At 39.0% G+C, this 16,657-nt stretch overlaps 1 protein-coding gene across 1 annotated transcript; it reads left to right on the top strand.

Moving 5' to 3' along the window:
- The first annotated feature begins 1,499 nt into the window (after positions 1-1,499).
- Positions 1,500-16,641, top strand: slc7a14b (solute carrier family 7 member 14b). The gene is made up of 8 exons (XM_017453831.3): positions 1,500-1,724; positions 7,399-7,865; positions 8,431-8,667; positions 9,016-9,233; positions 11,361-11,507; positions 12,752-12,960; positions 13,856-14,718; positions 15,272-16,641. Exons 2-8 carry the CDS (start codon positions 7,562-7,564, stop codon positions 15,547-15,549), a joined length of 2,256 nt encoding a protein of 751 aa, XP_017309320.1. The 5' UTR covers positions 1,500-1,724; positions 7,399-7,561; the 3' UTR covers positions 15,550-16,641.
- Positions 16,642-16,657: the final 16 nt, after the last annotated feature.

Here is a 16,657-nt window from a genome sequence, read left to right as displayed (position 1 = left end):
GTACCTATATAACGTTCTGTACAATGAGGCAGGTTGTACATACATAAACTCAGCGTTGGCTTGATTAGAGCAAATTCAGAAATCATTATAAAAATCCAGAGCAATAATCAACACGGGTGCAATGTCAATACAGCATAATCCATAATAATAATAAAAATAATAATAATAATAAAAACAATAGCTCAGGTACTAGACAAAAAAAAACAAAAACAGAAAGCAACAGACAATAAACAACCCTGAGAAATGCACAATACAATTGGCAAGACTTCGCGATGAGAAGGAGAAACACTAGGGTATACAGCCAAACAAATCAAGGTGAAAACACAGAACAGGTGTACACAGTAAGGTAATCAGCCATGGCAGAACATTAACTTAAGAACATAAACCACGGCACTGAGAACCGTAACTCGTCCTGAGAGAGGGGGTTCAGCCTTTATTACTGTCACCTCACAGACTTGAACATGGGTTCATTAGAATTTCTTTGCACCTACATGGTTTACTTTCTATGTTTTGATTCTGGTGTGAACTACGCAACAGTCCAAAGACTGTTGCGTAGTTCACACCAGAATCAAAACATAGAAAGTGAGAAACCGTTAAGGATTTCTCCAAAGAGAAATCCTTAACGGTTCCTCAGAGTGTTTCACTATCAGGTAGGGTTCGAGTAGAACCGGCGGGAAGCTGAGAACTCTTAACTATCTCAGTGGTCATGATTGTAGTGAATCTGATTAAACATTTCATTTTGATTAAACTATGAAGAAAAGTTTGATGACTCACTGGTTATTGTATGTTGTATTAACGACATGATTTTGATGCATGATGGTTGCAGTAATTTTAATAAAATTAAATTTATATAAGCTTTTTTTAATCCTGGAACAAATGAACACCCCCAAATATATGAACAAGGTGTTACCATGGTTACATATGAGACCAAATATCTTGTTTGAATCTTGGCTAGAGAAGTTTGGAAATAAACTAAACTGTGTTTTCAAACCTTATATATATATATATATATATATATATATATATATATATATATATATATATATATATATATATATATATATATATATATATATATATATATCACAGTATCATCATGTGAGTAACACATTATGTACCACACTAACATCATCACCAACCAAAAAAACTCAGTAAAGTGCCACAGTAACACTATAAAATGTTATTTTTATTTTTCAAATCACTTTTCCTAAGTATTGCTGGATAATTCCCTGTAAAATGAAACTTTTTGTTTAATGTTCTGGAAAACTTTTATACGTTTCCTCCTCTCAGACAGGGTTCTCAGCGGAACATTTTCATATCAAGTTCACCGGATAATTCTTTGCATGATTTACATTTGAAAGTTGCTAGCGATTTATCGCCACAATATCGTGTTATCGATTATCAGCACGTCACTAAGCAGCAGCACGCGCGCTATAATTAAACCTGTCCCATATTTAGTGAGGCCACATCCGGGTATTTTTGCCGATGTATCGTATGGCTTTATGAATCAATAAAGACAGACAGTCCACTGGCAGGAGCACAGGAGTCGTGATGACGTCAGCAGCAGGAGTTGAATGGGGCACACGGGGATGAATAATTAATTTTCGGCTGTGATCTAATGGAGGAGTGGGTGAATAATTCAGCGCGTCTGTGCGCTCCGAGTCCCGCTGTGGAGCTCCAGCACGGACATGGAGCACGACACCGAGCGCTCTTCAGCTGCAACCGTGAGTTTCTCATCCATAATGTCCATTCATTACTCATGCTTTACAACTGCTCGACTGTATCTGTTAACGCGTCCATGCGCTTTAAAACATCATGAAAACTGCTGAGAGGAGCTCTGAAAGTGTCATGTGATGCTTATCTTCTCCATCAAACACAGCTAATATCTAAACTAACGCATTTGCTAGAAGGTGCCAGCTGCCTGATTGATGTTTCCTCTGGATTCCTGATGGACCTGGGTGGGACTTCTAAATGTTTATTATGGGAACAAAATAAATCCGAGTTTCTCTGCAGCAGATAAACATGACTGATGCTGTAAGTGTAATAAACCCTCACACTCTTCTTCTGGAAAACTGAGTTTTATACAGCTTTTGTGTAAATGTATTATAAATGGCGCAGACAGACAGAAACCCGTCCGCTGTTCTGGCGTTGTGATTGGCTGAGACTGAAGTGATGTGTCTGAAATGTGAAGGAGAGAAAAGTGTAAAAGTGTGTGTGAAGATAGTGTACTGTTTATTGTCTGTTGGAGATGTGTGTATTTATCTATTTATGAGGGAATAAGACTTATAAGATGTGTTGATTTATTGTTTCGTTTGTTTCTTTTAAATGTTCATTATTAGGCTAGAGATAAAATCTCAAACAGGTCAGGTTTTCTGAGTTCAGATTTAGTGAGATGTGTGTGTGTGTGTGTGTGTGTGTGTGTGTGTGTGTGTGTGTGTGTGTTTAACTGTTCATATGAGTTTGTAAATATTTAGCAGAGCTTCAGCTTCACACTCACATCAGCGCTGAGGTGTTTATAATTACTCCTTCATTTCCTCTCTATAAAATAGAAATGTCAGAAATAATGATTAAAATAAAAACAACACTTAAAAAGCACTTAAACTGACGACTGCGTTAGTGTTGGGGTTATCTCTAATCTCAGCTTTATCAGCTCTCCAAACTGGGCAAGGGAGAACCTGTTAGTTTAACACTGACACCAAATCAACTAGTGTGTAATGGAGTAACTGATAAACACTACACTTCATCCATCATCATCATCATCATCATCACCATCATCTTCATCTTCATCATCATCCATCATCATCATCATCATCCATCATCATCATCATCATAATCATCAGGCCTGTGATCTTATTTCCTAGTACGTTAGAGAGGTCAAGGATGAACACTGCTCTGATGTGAGCCATCTTTCCTCACTAAAGCCCACGTTAAGTGATGAAACTACACAGTACCTCTCTCTCTCCCTCTCTCTCCTTCTCACTATCTCTCCCTCTCTCCCTCTCTCTAACCCTCTTCCTCTCTCTCTCTCTCTCCCTCTCTCAGCATGTTTATTCATGTACATATTTGCCCGTCCTTGCACTTGACAAGCTCTGAAAGCTGCATGTCAGGCTTCAATCTCAAAATATAGCAGCTCTCATTAGTGGCACACTGAACAGACTTCACACACACACACACACACACACACACACACACACACACACACACACACACACTGAGCAGTGTTTACATAGTGGATCTGTATGTCGTGTTCAGGGTGTGGTGGTGGTTAGAGAGCGGTGAAGAATGGCTCGTCTGCCCCCAACGCCCCTTGTTACTGGACTCTGCTCGTGACGTCAGTGTTTTGTCTGAACATAAAGAGGAAATGCAGTTAAATGCACATCATCAGTCAAGTCAAGGTCCCTCTGAATGACTCATCTGCACTGACACACAGACCTCGTTATCTCTATTTCAATTCAAATCTACTGCAATGTTATAAATCTTTACAATTAAATCATAGCATTTATATTGTTTTTATGATGGATTTTTCCTGGGTATGTTTCTGTACAGTTTCCTGATTTAGGTCAGTCTCTTTTTATTTTATTTGACTTTAAACCACAGCACTGCTGAAGTCTCTAATCACAGCTTTATATTAACGCACTCGTTCTAATACATTACCGTTTTTATAGAAACAGCTCATCCACAGGGACGTGTACAACGCACGCTCCACATAAACCCATGGAAAAATTGTGCACAACCGTTGTTATGGTGAAGTTTTATATAAGGAGATGTTTATGTAACATGTATGGAAGGAGTCGCCAGTGTCAGTGCTGTGTAACAGTCAGAGGTAAAGCTGTAACTTTAAGTTTTCCCACATCTTCCTCACAGAGTTTACACTTCTTTACTGTTTCTCACTAACACCACACACTGTGATTATCTTATTAACTTGAAGAGAGAGAATAAAGAGAGAGAATAAAGAGAGAGAATAAAAAGAGAGAATAAAGAGAGAGAATAAAGAGAGAGAATAAAGAGAGAGAATAAAAAGAGAGAATAAAGAGAGAGAATAAAGAGAGAGAATAAAGAGAGAGAATAAAAAGAGAGAATAAAGAGAGAGAATAAAGAGAGAGAATAAAGAGAGGGATGGTGAGGGATCGGGGGTTTATAGCTGCTATAACGTAAGTGACATCAGGAGTTGACTCCTTTCACCGACGTTCCACATCATTAAAAATAACTGTAAACAGAAAAAGTAAATAATTGTAAACGCTGTGGTATAAGGGAAATAAAACAGTTACAGGAAAAGGGTGGTAATGGTGACTCTACTTTAGGTCAGGATGCTGGGGATTATTTTCCGATAACAGTTTCTCCTTGAAATGTTATTCTTTGTACATGGAAAAATGTGCATTCACTGTGAAACTACAGGGTTTAATGAAAGTGTGACACAACAACAAGGAGAAATGAGTGGGTCATTCAGACAGACACGAGAGACTGAGCAGAGTAATTACTGCATCTTTAAAAAGAAAATAAGAGAGAGAGAGAGACAGAGAGAGACAGTTTCCGCTCCGTCTCTCTGATGATCTCACTTCTAAACCTCAGTCTCTTTTGTAACAGAGATGTTCTCAGACTCTGAGGGGTTCTCTCACACTGAGGAGGATATTGATGGTTATGTCACTGTTTCAATGGGCGTGTCTCTGTTTCAGTAGGCATGTCACTGTTTCAGAGGGCATGTCACTGCTTCAGTGGGCATGTCTTTGTTTCAGAGGGCATGTCACTGTTTCAGTGGGCATGTCTTTGTTTCAGAGGGCATGTCACTGTTTCAGAGGGCATGTCACTGCTTCAGTAGGCATGTCACTGCTTCAGTGGGCATGTCTTTGTTTCAGAGGGCATGTCACTGTTTCAGTGGGCATGTCACTGTTTCAGAGGGCATGTCACTGTTTCAGAGGGCATGTCACTGTTTCAGTGGGCGTGTCACTGTTTCAGAGGGCGTGTCAATTTCAATGGGCATGTCTCTGTTTCAGTGGGCATTTCACTGTTTCAGAGGGCATGTCACTGTTTCAGAGGGCGTCTCAATTTCAATGGGCATGTCTCTGTTTCAGTGGGCGTTTCACTGTTTCAGTGGGCGTGTCACTGTTTCAGAAGGCGTGTCTCTGTTTCAGTGGGCATGCCACTGTTTCAGAGGGCATGTCACTGTTTCAGAAGGCATGTCTCTGTTTCAGTGGGCATGCCACTGTTTCAGAGGGCATGTCACTGTTTCAGAAGGCATGTCTCTGTTTCAGTGGGCGTGTCACTCTTTCAGAGGGCGTGTCACTGTTTTTCGCTGTAATTGGATTGTGTCTGATCAGTGACATAACCCTCTGATCAGTGTTGTGATCAGTGTAAGAGATGAAACACACGTGAACTTGGTGAAGTGATGATGCAGACTTCCAGCTGAAGGAGAACTTGAATGATATTTAAATTAAATACCACAATCTTGAGTTAAAGGAGTGATATGTAATGTTTAGCACCCACTGCTGCAGCACACAGTATTACAACTGCAATATAAAGGCTCACTCATTTTCCCCAACTGACCACGCCCACTACATTCAAACAATATAACAAACTTGGGGAAGAGGGCGTGGCCGAGCAGCTCTGATCCTACCAGGGGTGTGGCTAACTTCCTCAAATGTAGAAACTTTACAAAATCTTTATTTTTTATAAAACTTTTTCATTTTAATATTCTACAAATTATGACAGAAATTAATGTTTTGTTTCATTTTCACTTTGTTTTTAGATAATATTTTACACAAAAAATCTTCTTCTATATTATTATTATTATTATTATTATTAGTAGTAGTAGTAGTAGTAGTAGTAGTAGTAGTAGAAGTATAGTCATTAGGACCGTTATACAATTTGTTTATACTTTACAAAATTTTGATTTCTATTATGTATTTCAGTCTTTACTTATTTTTATAAAATGGTTGAAAAGTGTATATATGGACACAGCAAAGATATATGGCTTTTTTATTTTAATTAATTGTCTCTTATACTTTTACAATTCTAAATATACATCTTAAATGGCAATATTGCAACTCACAGAATAATATTTTTACAGTGTCTTTATATTTCTATGATTGTTAGAGGCCTAGAAAAGTTTTTAAGAAACTACACATTCTAACAAAAATAAAATAAAAGCACAAAAATATATTTTCTGACTTTTAATCTTAACTCTCAGCATCTGAAGTTAAGAAACGTTACTGATCACAACATCGTGTTTTTGTGATAATGGAGTCCTGTAATGTTCTCTGATCTCATACACAAAAACATATCATTATTTACTGCGAATTCAGAACCAGGCGCTTCATCACTGCCGGAGTTAAACACTGCGTACAGTATTTATAACACAGAAAGGAGTTTAATATTATTTTATCTGAACGATCATGCTCCGTCCTTCATCAGTGATGTGATGTTAAACACTGAAACTGTGGATCATCAAACAGAAATCAAACAGAATTCCCAAATTCTTCTAATCGCAGAAACAGATGTGAACAGGGACACGTGGGATTTTAGTCACTATGGCAACCGGATCAGGGATTCTCCTTGTGTAGGATAACTCTGTTCCTTGGACGTCACAAAGCTCTCTGTTCTTGTTATTCGTGTTTCAGAAGCTCGTTGCACAGAAAGGCTGTCTAATTGTCGTCTAATCTAAAAGTCAAATTTGACGTAGCGCCATAGCAACCTGTCACCTGACCCACTGAGCTGATAATGGTGCTTTACTTCCAGTTTTTAATCAAATTTATTCCATTCGGTCTGTTTCTGGTTTGTTTTTGCGCAATGCTGATTTTCAGTGTGGAATTATTTCTATCAAAGTGATCAAAAGAGCGACAAATAAATTAATAAACATATAATATAATACAATATAATATAATATAATATAACATAATATAATATTTGGTCTTTTTATAGTGACTTTTTATCCATTTTATTTCCCTTAATATATAATATGTAAAGTAGGCCTGTTAGACCTATGAAAGTTATTATTGTTCCATTTTTATTACATTTTATATATTTTTTAATATATTTATTTTTTATAATGTTCAAATTTTTATAATTTTATATAATTTTATGTTTAATATAATTTTATATTTTCATTTATTGTTTTGTTTTGTTGTCTTTTTTAATTATGTTCTAATTGTTTCACTCTGTAATGCATTTCATGAACTTGTTTTTAAAAGATGCACTAAATTCTATGCTCCTTAAAAATAATTAGAGAAATAAGAGTGAAATAATATTTAGTTTATTATGTTTATTATTCATATTTATTCATTACACACAGCCTTCAGATGCAAGAAACACACTGTTTATATCTGACCTGTTTCCACTCTGTCCAGAGTATTGTATACAGCATCGTGTTAATTCTTCTTTCTGCTCTTTCTTTCTTTCATGCAGGATCTCTGAGCTTCTGGTCATCAGTGTATCTTCGCTTTATGTTTGTCACGATGCAGAAGTGGATGCTGGTGGAACCTCTCTGAGAGAGACGTGAGCGTGAAAGAGACGAGGAACTGAAGATTAAAGTGACAAGGAAAAGCTTCGGCCGTGTTTCTGTGTGAAGATGATGAGCTCCGTTTTCGCAAAGCTGAACCCCCGGCGGATCGAGTGGGAGGCGTCATGGTACGGCCTTCAATCTCGCGTGCTGCGAACCAAACCTCTGCACTCCATGCAGGAGGGTTCTGGAGATCTACATGAAACCACCAGACTGGCACAGGTTCTCACCACCGTGGACCTAGTGTCTCTCGGCGTGGGCAGCTGCGTGGGGACGGGCATGTATGTGGTCGCTGGGCTGGTTGCTAAGGAAATGGCAGGACCAGGAGTGATCTTGTCGTTTATCTTCGCCGCTGTGGCATCGATCCTTTCAGGTGAGATCGGACACGTGTCGATCAGACGCGGCATTTAGGAAGATGAAGTTGAAAGTTGGATTAAGATGGTGCTTCAACTTATATGAGATGGACAGTGTGTCTGAAAGAGTCTGAATCACATCTCCATTATCTCCATTATTTCCAATGTCTACTACACCTTCCTCGTCTAATCTTTCTCATTATAAGTTTACAATAGCGCAATTATGAGATTTTTCAGCCTTTATCTAGACATTTAATAATTTCAAGCTATGCGTGAGGAGATGTTTATTTAACATCATCGTCTCCAGAGTCAGCGCTGTGTAACAGTCAGAGATAAAGCTTTAACTTTAAGTTTCATATGTGTTCAGGACGGAGGAGTTTACAAGAAACCTTTTTGATCAGGAAACACTCTGGTGTAGGGTTCTGCAGGAAGTTTTAAGGGTTCTGCCAGAAGTATAGCTCATAATGAGAAATATTACGTGATATTTCTTCAGTGTGTCACTTTATTGCCAGGTCATACCCATGTTTTATCTCAGTGTGTGTGGTCTAAACTGATACAGAAGATGCTATTTTGTTTATCATCGAGGCGTGTGCTATGCTGAGTTTGGCGTGCGAGTGCCGAAGACCACCGGCTCGGCGTACACCTACAGCTACGTGACGGTGGGGGAGTTTGTGGCCTTCTTCATCGGGTGGAACCTCATTCTGGAGTACCTGATCGGCACGGCGGCCGGAGCGAGCGCTCTCAGCAGCATGTTCGACTCTCTGGCCAACCACAGCATCAGCCGATACATGATCACACACCTGGGCACTCTTAACGGCCTCGGTACGACACCATCTCACAGGTTCTGCTGAATGTTAACAACATCGTAGAGTAATTCCTGTGCTACGTTAATCATGATAAAGAAAATCCTAAAAACAATCGCTGGTACGATGAAGTTGTTTGTCTCCAGTGTCAGCACTTTATAACAGTCAGAGGTAAATGCTGTAACTTTACGTTGTTACTCAATGTTTTAATCATTTCTAATTCTAATTATTAGTCATTTTTAATCATCAGTACTTCAAATACAGAAAGTCTAGCTGATGGCTCAGAACTCATCTCTCTATCAGGTGAAAAATTTATGGATGATGCAGTAGAACATGTCCATATCAAACGATTCTCCTCTTCGCACAGGTAAAGGAGAGGAATCGTATCCCGACCTGCTCGCCCTGGTCATCGCCGTTATGGTGACCATGATCATAGCCTTTGGAGTGAAAAACTCTGTGAGCTTCAATAACGTTCTGAACGTGGTGAATCTGATCGTGTGGGTGTTTGTGGTGATCGCCGGACTCTTCTTCCTGTCTGCAGAGAACTGGGAGGACGGCAGGTTTCTGCCCTACGGCTGGTCAGGGGTGAGGAGGAAAACATTTTATTTTATTTTAAAAATGTTTAAGATCAATATTAAAGATGAAGCATCTCAATGCTGAGGTGATCAATAATGAACAATTAAAGCCTGAAACATTCTCAATTTAAAACTTCTCATAATTCATACTGAAACTTGATGATTACTGGATCCGTTGATTAGAGAACAATGGAAAATATTTTTGCAAACATAATTTTGCTGTTTTGTTCTTTTTATCCCCTCATACTATTCTCCACTTACGGTGTACTATATAATACTATTCTCCACTTACGGTGTACTATACAATACTATTCTCCACTTACGGTGTACTATACAATACTATTCTCCACTTACGGTGTACTATACAATACTATTCTCCACTCACGGTGTACTATACAATACATTCTCCACTTACGGTGTACTATACAATACTATTCTCCACTTACGGTGTACTATACAATACTATTCTCCACTTACGGTGTACTATACAATACTATTCTCCACTTACGGTGTATTATACAATACTATTCTCCACTTACGGTGTACTATACAATACTATTCTCCACTTACGGTGTACTATACAATACTATTCTCCACTTACGGTGTACTATACAATACTATTCTCCACTTACGGTGTATTATACAATACATTCTCCACTTACGGTGTACTATACAATACTATTCTTCATTTATGGTGTACTATACAATACTATTCTCCATTTACGGTGTACTATACAATACTATTCTCCACTCACGGTGTACTATACAATACATTCTCCACTTACGGTGTACTATACAATACTATTCTTCATTTATGGTGTACTATACAATACTATTCTTCACTTACGGTGTACTATACAATACATTCTCCACTTACGGTGTACTATACAATACTATTCTTCATTTACGGTGTACTATACAATACTATTCTCCATTTACGGTGTACTATACAATACTATTCTCCATTTACGGTGTACTATACAATACTATTCTTCATTTACGGTGTAGTATACAATACTATTCTCCATTTACGGTGTACTATACAATACTATTCTTCATTTACGGTGTACTATACAATACTATTCTCCACTTACGGTGTATTATACAATACTATTCTCCACTTACGGTGTAGTATACAATACTATTCTCCATTTACGGTGTACTATACAATACATTCTCCACTTACGGTGTACTATACAATACTATTCTCCACTTACGGTGTACTGTACAATACTATTCTCCACTTACGGTGTAGTATACAATACTATTCTCCATTTACGGTGTACTATACAATACTATTCTCCAGTTATGGTGTAGTATACAATACTATTCTCCACTTACGGTGTATTATACAATACTATTCTCCACATACGGTGTAGTATACAATACTATTCTCCACTTACGGTGTACTATACAATACTATTCTCCACTTACGGTGTACTATACAATACTATTCTCCACTTACGGTGTATTATACAATACTATTCTCCACATACGGTGTAGTATACAATACTATTCTCCACTTACGGTGTACTATACAATACTATTCTCCAGTTATGGTGTAGTATACAATACTATTCTCCATTTACGATGTACTATACAATACATTCTCCACTTACGGTGTACTATACAATACATTCTCCACTTACGGTGAACTATACAATACTATTCTCCATTTACGGTGTACTATACAATACTATTCTCCACTTTCGGCGTAGTATACAATACTATTCTCCATTTACACTGTACTATACAATACTATTCTCCACTTTATGAAGACACTAGTACCACAATATTGAATGTCTGTGCAACTTTTTAAAAATATTTTCCTTAATTTAACAATAATTAATTAATTAGTAGTATTGACCTTAAAATTACCATTAAAAATCTTCTTAATATCTAAAAATGCAATAATAACTGTATTTAAAAGACAAATATGTAGTTTTACATACCCGTGTATTTCTTCATTTTTCCCCAGTAATTTTTTTCACCATGATTAATTGATGCTTGATTAGCAAAAATATACCTAATTGTTATGAAATACAACAAACGTAATTGTATAATCCTATGAATAATTCTTCCCATGAAAATTCCACTGAAATATCAGCTGATCACACTGATGTATTATATTTTACAGGTGATGCAGGGAGCTGCTACTTGTTTCTACGCCTTCATCGGGTTTGATATAATCGCCACTACAGGAGAAGAAGCTAAAAGTCCGAACACCTCCATTCCCTACGCCATCACCGCGTCACTTGTCACGTGTCTAACAGCATACGTCTCTGTTAGTATCTCACACATGCACACGCAGACGTGTTCTCAGCAGGTCCCCTTGCAGGATAATTCTACATTAGAACATTTGAATGTCAACACAGAAGATGCTATAACACATCTGGACTTGACATCAGAGTCTCTGTGACAGATGTCCGTTGGAATAAGCCTTCATAAAAGTTTATGTAGATGTTTGAGAGGTTGAAAGGCTTATGTAGCTGTCGTGTAGCCTTATAAACATGGCTTTATGTAACGTACTTCCTGGAAAAATGCAGTAAAAGTTTATAGTAGAAAATAATTGACAGTGTCTGGAAACACTTATTTAAACGCATTTTAAAACGAATTTTAAATTAATGCTGGAAATTTACAGATATATCTGCTGTATTATTGTTAAATGAATATTAAATTAGTAAATAGCTTGGAACAGCTCTGAGAAGAGAAGAGCCTTCTGCGTTTTAAAATATTAATCTGTACTCGACTTCCTGCAGCACACTGATGAAAAAAGCCAAGCATCTCATGAATTATTTCTGCTGCGAAAGACTTACTGTGTGTATTCATGCATTTAAATAAGCTGTGAGTTATTCTCTTTGGGTCTTAAATTTACATTTACATTCCACTTTCACATTCGGAAACACTTTAGTTGAGGTGAACTGATCAGTTACGATTAAATGACCGAATATCGGCTTATAGTAAAAATTATTCTTACTCCATGTGTAAATTAAATGAATTAACTTTATTAGAAGAGTACCTACACTGGGCCTTCATAACACATTCATAAGCCTTGCATAAATATTTTATAAAGCAATACTGAATGATTTACTGTGTGTAAGCTGTTTGTCATAAGCCATGAGATAAAGGTAAAAGTATTTATAAAATTGATCACTTGGTCTTTAATGATCATTATTAGCCCGCTGGCGAATGCTTGTTGCCCGATGCGCCCCGCTGCGCGGACGGAACTAACTAACTAATTAGTCGACTGTCATTTTTAATCTGATCTGTTTCAAGGTGTTATTTTTGCTCCTGAACTGCAGGTTGGTGTTATAAAGCACCTTCTATTTCTGTTTTTTCTCTCTTTTATTTAATATCACCTCATAAGTCTTTTAATCTCTCCTGGAGTTTGCACAATGCTTATGAACCTGTTATAAAGGTCTTATGTAGGTTCGCTTCAAATACAGTGGTTTTTTTTTTTTTTACCACAATTGAAAATTGTCATCAATATCAGTAACTGATAGCTGTGTGTGTGTGTGTGTGTTGTAGGTGAGCGTGATCCTCACCCTAATGGTGCCGTATAATCTGATTGATGGAGACGCTCCTCTGATGGAGATGTTCGCTGTTCACGGCTTCATGGCAGGGAAATACATCGTGGCAGTCGGAGCTATCGCAGGACTTACGGTCAGTTTACTGGGTTCGCTTTTCCCCATGCCCCGAGTCATCTACGCCATGGCAGGGGACGGGCTGCTCTTCAGGTGAGTGCGTCAGTTTCTGATCAAATTGCTTTAATTTGCTTTAAAAACTTTAATTATATGTGAGGAATAAAACAGGTCAGGGTGGTGTGATGCCCAGGGTGGTGTATTTCTCTATAACAGCACGTCCCCTGGTGTTTTTTTTCTTCCTCTCGCACAGAAATTTACCAACAATTACAATATTTTTTATTTACACTTTTTATCCGTTTATAATTATATTTAATGATGTGGAACGTTGGTGAAACAAGTCAATTCCTTTTGTCACTTACATTATAGCAGCTATAGACACTCGTTCCCTCACCATCCCTCTCTCTATTCTCTCTCCCTATTCTCTCTCTTTATTCTCTCTCTTCAAGTTAATAAGACGAACCCCCCCCCCCCCCCCCCCCCCCAGTTTGTCGTGTTAGTGAGAAACCGCAAAGAAGCGTAAACTCCTCTGTCCTGAAGATGTCGCAAATCTTTAAATTACAGCTTTATCCCTGACACTGGAGACTCCTTCCATAATTTTTACATAAACATCTCCTTACAGAAAACAAGGAATTTTAATCTCTTTATTCTCAGTGGAGCGTCCGCTGTCCACGTCCCTGTGAACGAGCTGTTACTATAGAAACATATTAAAATGAGAGCATTAACATAAAGATGCGCTACTGTCAGAGCTGCTGTTATAGAAAATTAATCAACACCTTCTGACCAATCAGAATCCAGAACTCAGCAACGCCGTGGGATAAGTGATTATAACGTATTATTATCTGTGAATCACCATTTGTTTTGTTTGACACAATTAAAAAAAAATCATTTTATGAGCAATTAAATGGATCTTAAACATCCATCATTAAATTAGATTCATTTAAAATCTTCTTTGTATGTGTGTGTGTGTGTGTGTGTGTGCGCACACCAGGTTCCTGTCCCATGTAAGTCCATACACAGAGACCCCGGTGGTGGCGAGTGCCGTATCTGGGTTCCTGGCTGGGTTCCTGGCTCTGCTGGTCAGTCTGAGGGATCTGATCGAGATGATGTCCATCGGCACTTTGCTGGCGTACACACTCGTGTCTGTGTGTGTGCTGCTGCTCCGCTATCAGCCTGAAGGAGACGGATTCGTCGACGTGCTCCCAGAGGAGTTTCAGAAGACTAAAGAGGGCGTGCTGGCGGAATGCGAGCGTGAGTGTGACCTGTACTCCCCCACCAGCGATGGAGACGAGTACGGCAACGCATGCGGGGCCAAGAACCTTCCGTCACAAGGCGACGATGAGATGCTGATTACCAAATCAGACTCTGGTGGCTACCAGTCAGAGTCCTCGGGGTACAGCATGGGTGAGAAAGGGCCCGAGTTTGAGAATTCGGACAGCGCTGTGACGTCCATGCTGAAGAGAGCACTCGGTGCTAATTACTACACCCTTCGGATGCGACTCGGACTTCCCGAACCGGGCTCTCAGCCCACACCTGCTACAGGACGCACTGTCACCTACTGTGTCCTCGTCTTCTTCGTCCTTACATTTCTGCTCTGGGCCGTTGTCATATACGGCCTCGACCGAGCCTCAGCAGGCGCTCGCTGGGTTCTCGTCCCGTTCGTCATCACCATCATCGTCTTCATGACCTTTTTAGTTGTTGTTATTCTACGGCAGCCTGAGAGTCCCAAAAGGTTACCTTACATGGCTCCTTGCGTCCCCTTCGTGCCCACAGCCGCCATCCTGGTGAACATCTACCTGATGCTTAAGCTGTCCAGCATTACCTGGGTCCGCTTTGTTGTGTGGTGCTCTATAGGTACAGCAACTTAACCAAATATTTAACCGTTTTCAGTTATATATGTCTGTTCCAGATTTCAGAACCGTCATTTATGAGGATCTCGTACAGTGTGACGAGGAATCATCTTAAAACTCAACTGAAACTGTGAGCGATTCTATCACAGTTGAGTTCGGAGTACACATGATCTTCGTTACTTTTCTCAGTGAAGGGGAACAAGATTAAATTCTTTCTCTACACAAACACTGCAGGGTCTCATCGGGTACTCAGGATTCATGTAATAACAAGATACGCACTTGTGTGAGTGTAAATATGAGATTAAAGGAGAGCGTGACCGAGAAGAAAATAATTTGAAGATGAACTGTCTCTGATAGAGAAGTGTTTCTGTGAAATTATTCTTTCTTACATGAAGGATCATATTGATATGAACAAGAACATAATATCTGGAATATTAATAATATTATCGTGTTCACTGTGAGTTCAAATCAGTTAAGATCTTGTTATCATGTTATTTTTAATTGAGATTTCCTGAGATCTGAAATCTGGAGTTTTTAATTTCTCACTGTTTTTGTAGGTCTGATGATTTATTTTGGCTACGGGATGTGGAACAGTTCTCTGGAGCTGAGCATGCGGGAGGAGGAGGCCCAGGCCAGTTCATATCAGAGGTATGATGCTGGAGTGGATGAGAGCTTCACTGTGGGTGATGACCTTCATGTGAAGGAGGACGGAGAAGGAGGACGGTATCAAGGCTGGGCGGCCGAGGAGAAGGGCTACCACCAGGACCAGCACCAGGACCAACACCAGGACCAGCACCAGGACCAATACCAGAACCAGTACCAGAACTACCAGTAGCAGTGCAATGAACACAGGGCGTCCTCCAGAGGAAACTCCAGAGGCAGGAGCAGTAGCGACTTTGAGGAGCCGGTTAATGAGGATTTGTCACCGATGTGTGTGAAAGTGTTGAGTTTCTTCTGCTTTACTGTTTTATTCTGATAAACTGTTCCGTGCTGTTTTGTTATTATTTGCTTGAACTTGGTGTATGTTTATTCTTATAATCATCAGAATTATTGGCACCCTTCATGAAATGAGCAAAAATTTATATATGAAACGATTGACTTGTGGGTATGTTGTGTATTTTTATTTTAACACAATACATTTCTGAACATAAAATTGTTCTTAAGTGGTGTGTTTTTATCCCTACAAAATAAAAGTTGGTTTAAAAATATTGCCATCCACACTTTAAGTTAATTAATTACAGTTGGTTACAATTACAATTGGTTTGTGTTTGTTTGTTTGTTTGTTTGTTTGTTTGTTTGTTTACATATTCCTTGGGGTGACGTTCTTAATTTTACCCAAAAAAAGAAAGAAAAGTAAGTCCCCAGTTGTTTGAGTGATATGTTTGAATTGTGTGTAATGTTAATTTTATACAGAAATTCTTGCATATTCTCTTGAAGGGTGCCAATAATTCTAGCGCTAACTGCGTGTACTGTATTTTCAAAACAAATTAATGGTCATGGTGCAAACGTGATAAGGAAGTAAGCAACACTGTATAACGCAATATTTAACATGCCTCTACCCTACAGTGCAGGACGAGCAGGTCCCTACCAGGTAAATAAACATTAAGGTCCCTAACCCTAAACATAACCCTGACCCTGACCCAGACCCTAACCCTGACCCTAACCCTAACGCTAACCCAGACCCTGACACTAACCCTGACCCTGACCCAGACCTTGATACTAACCCTGACCCTGACCCTAACCCTAACCCTGACCCAGACCCTGACACTAACCCTGACCCAGACCCTGACACTAACGCTGACCCTAACCCTGACCCAGACCCTGACCCTAACCCTGACCCTAACACTAACCCTGACCCTAACCCTAACCCTGACCCAGACCCTGACACTAACCCTGACCCAGACCCTAACCCGCATCATACATGTCATTCTCTGAGAAGGAAA

The sequence above is a fragment of the Ictalurus punctatus genome, chromosome 23, assembly GCF_001660625.3.
Source record: "Ictalurus punctatus breed USDA103 chromosome 23, Coco_2.0, whole genome shotgun sequence".
Taxonomy (NCBI): Eukaryota; Metazoa; Chordata; class Actinopteri; order Siluriformes; family Ictaluridae; genus Ictalurus; species Ictalurus punctatus.
This window is presented reverse-complemented; position numbering and strand designations above follow the sequence as displayed.

Coding starts and splice junctions, on each gene's coding strand:
- slc7a14b (XM_017453831.3), top strand. CDS start 7,562: ATGATGAGCTCCGTTTTCGCAAAGCTGAACCCCCGGCGGATCGAGTGG. Junction 12,961..13,855: donor GGGGACGGGCTGCTCTTCAG/GTGAGTGCGTCA, acceptor TGCGCACACCAG/GTTCCTGTCCCATGTAAGTC. Junction 14,719..15,271: donor TGTTGTGTGGTGCTCTATAG/GTACAGCAACTT, acceptor CTGTTTTTGTAG/GTCTGATGATTTATTTTGGC.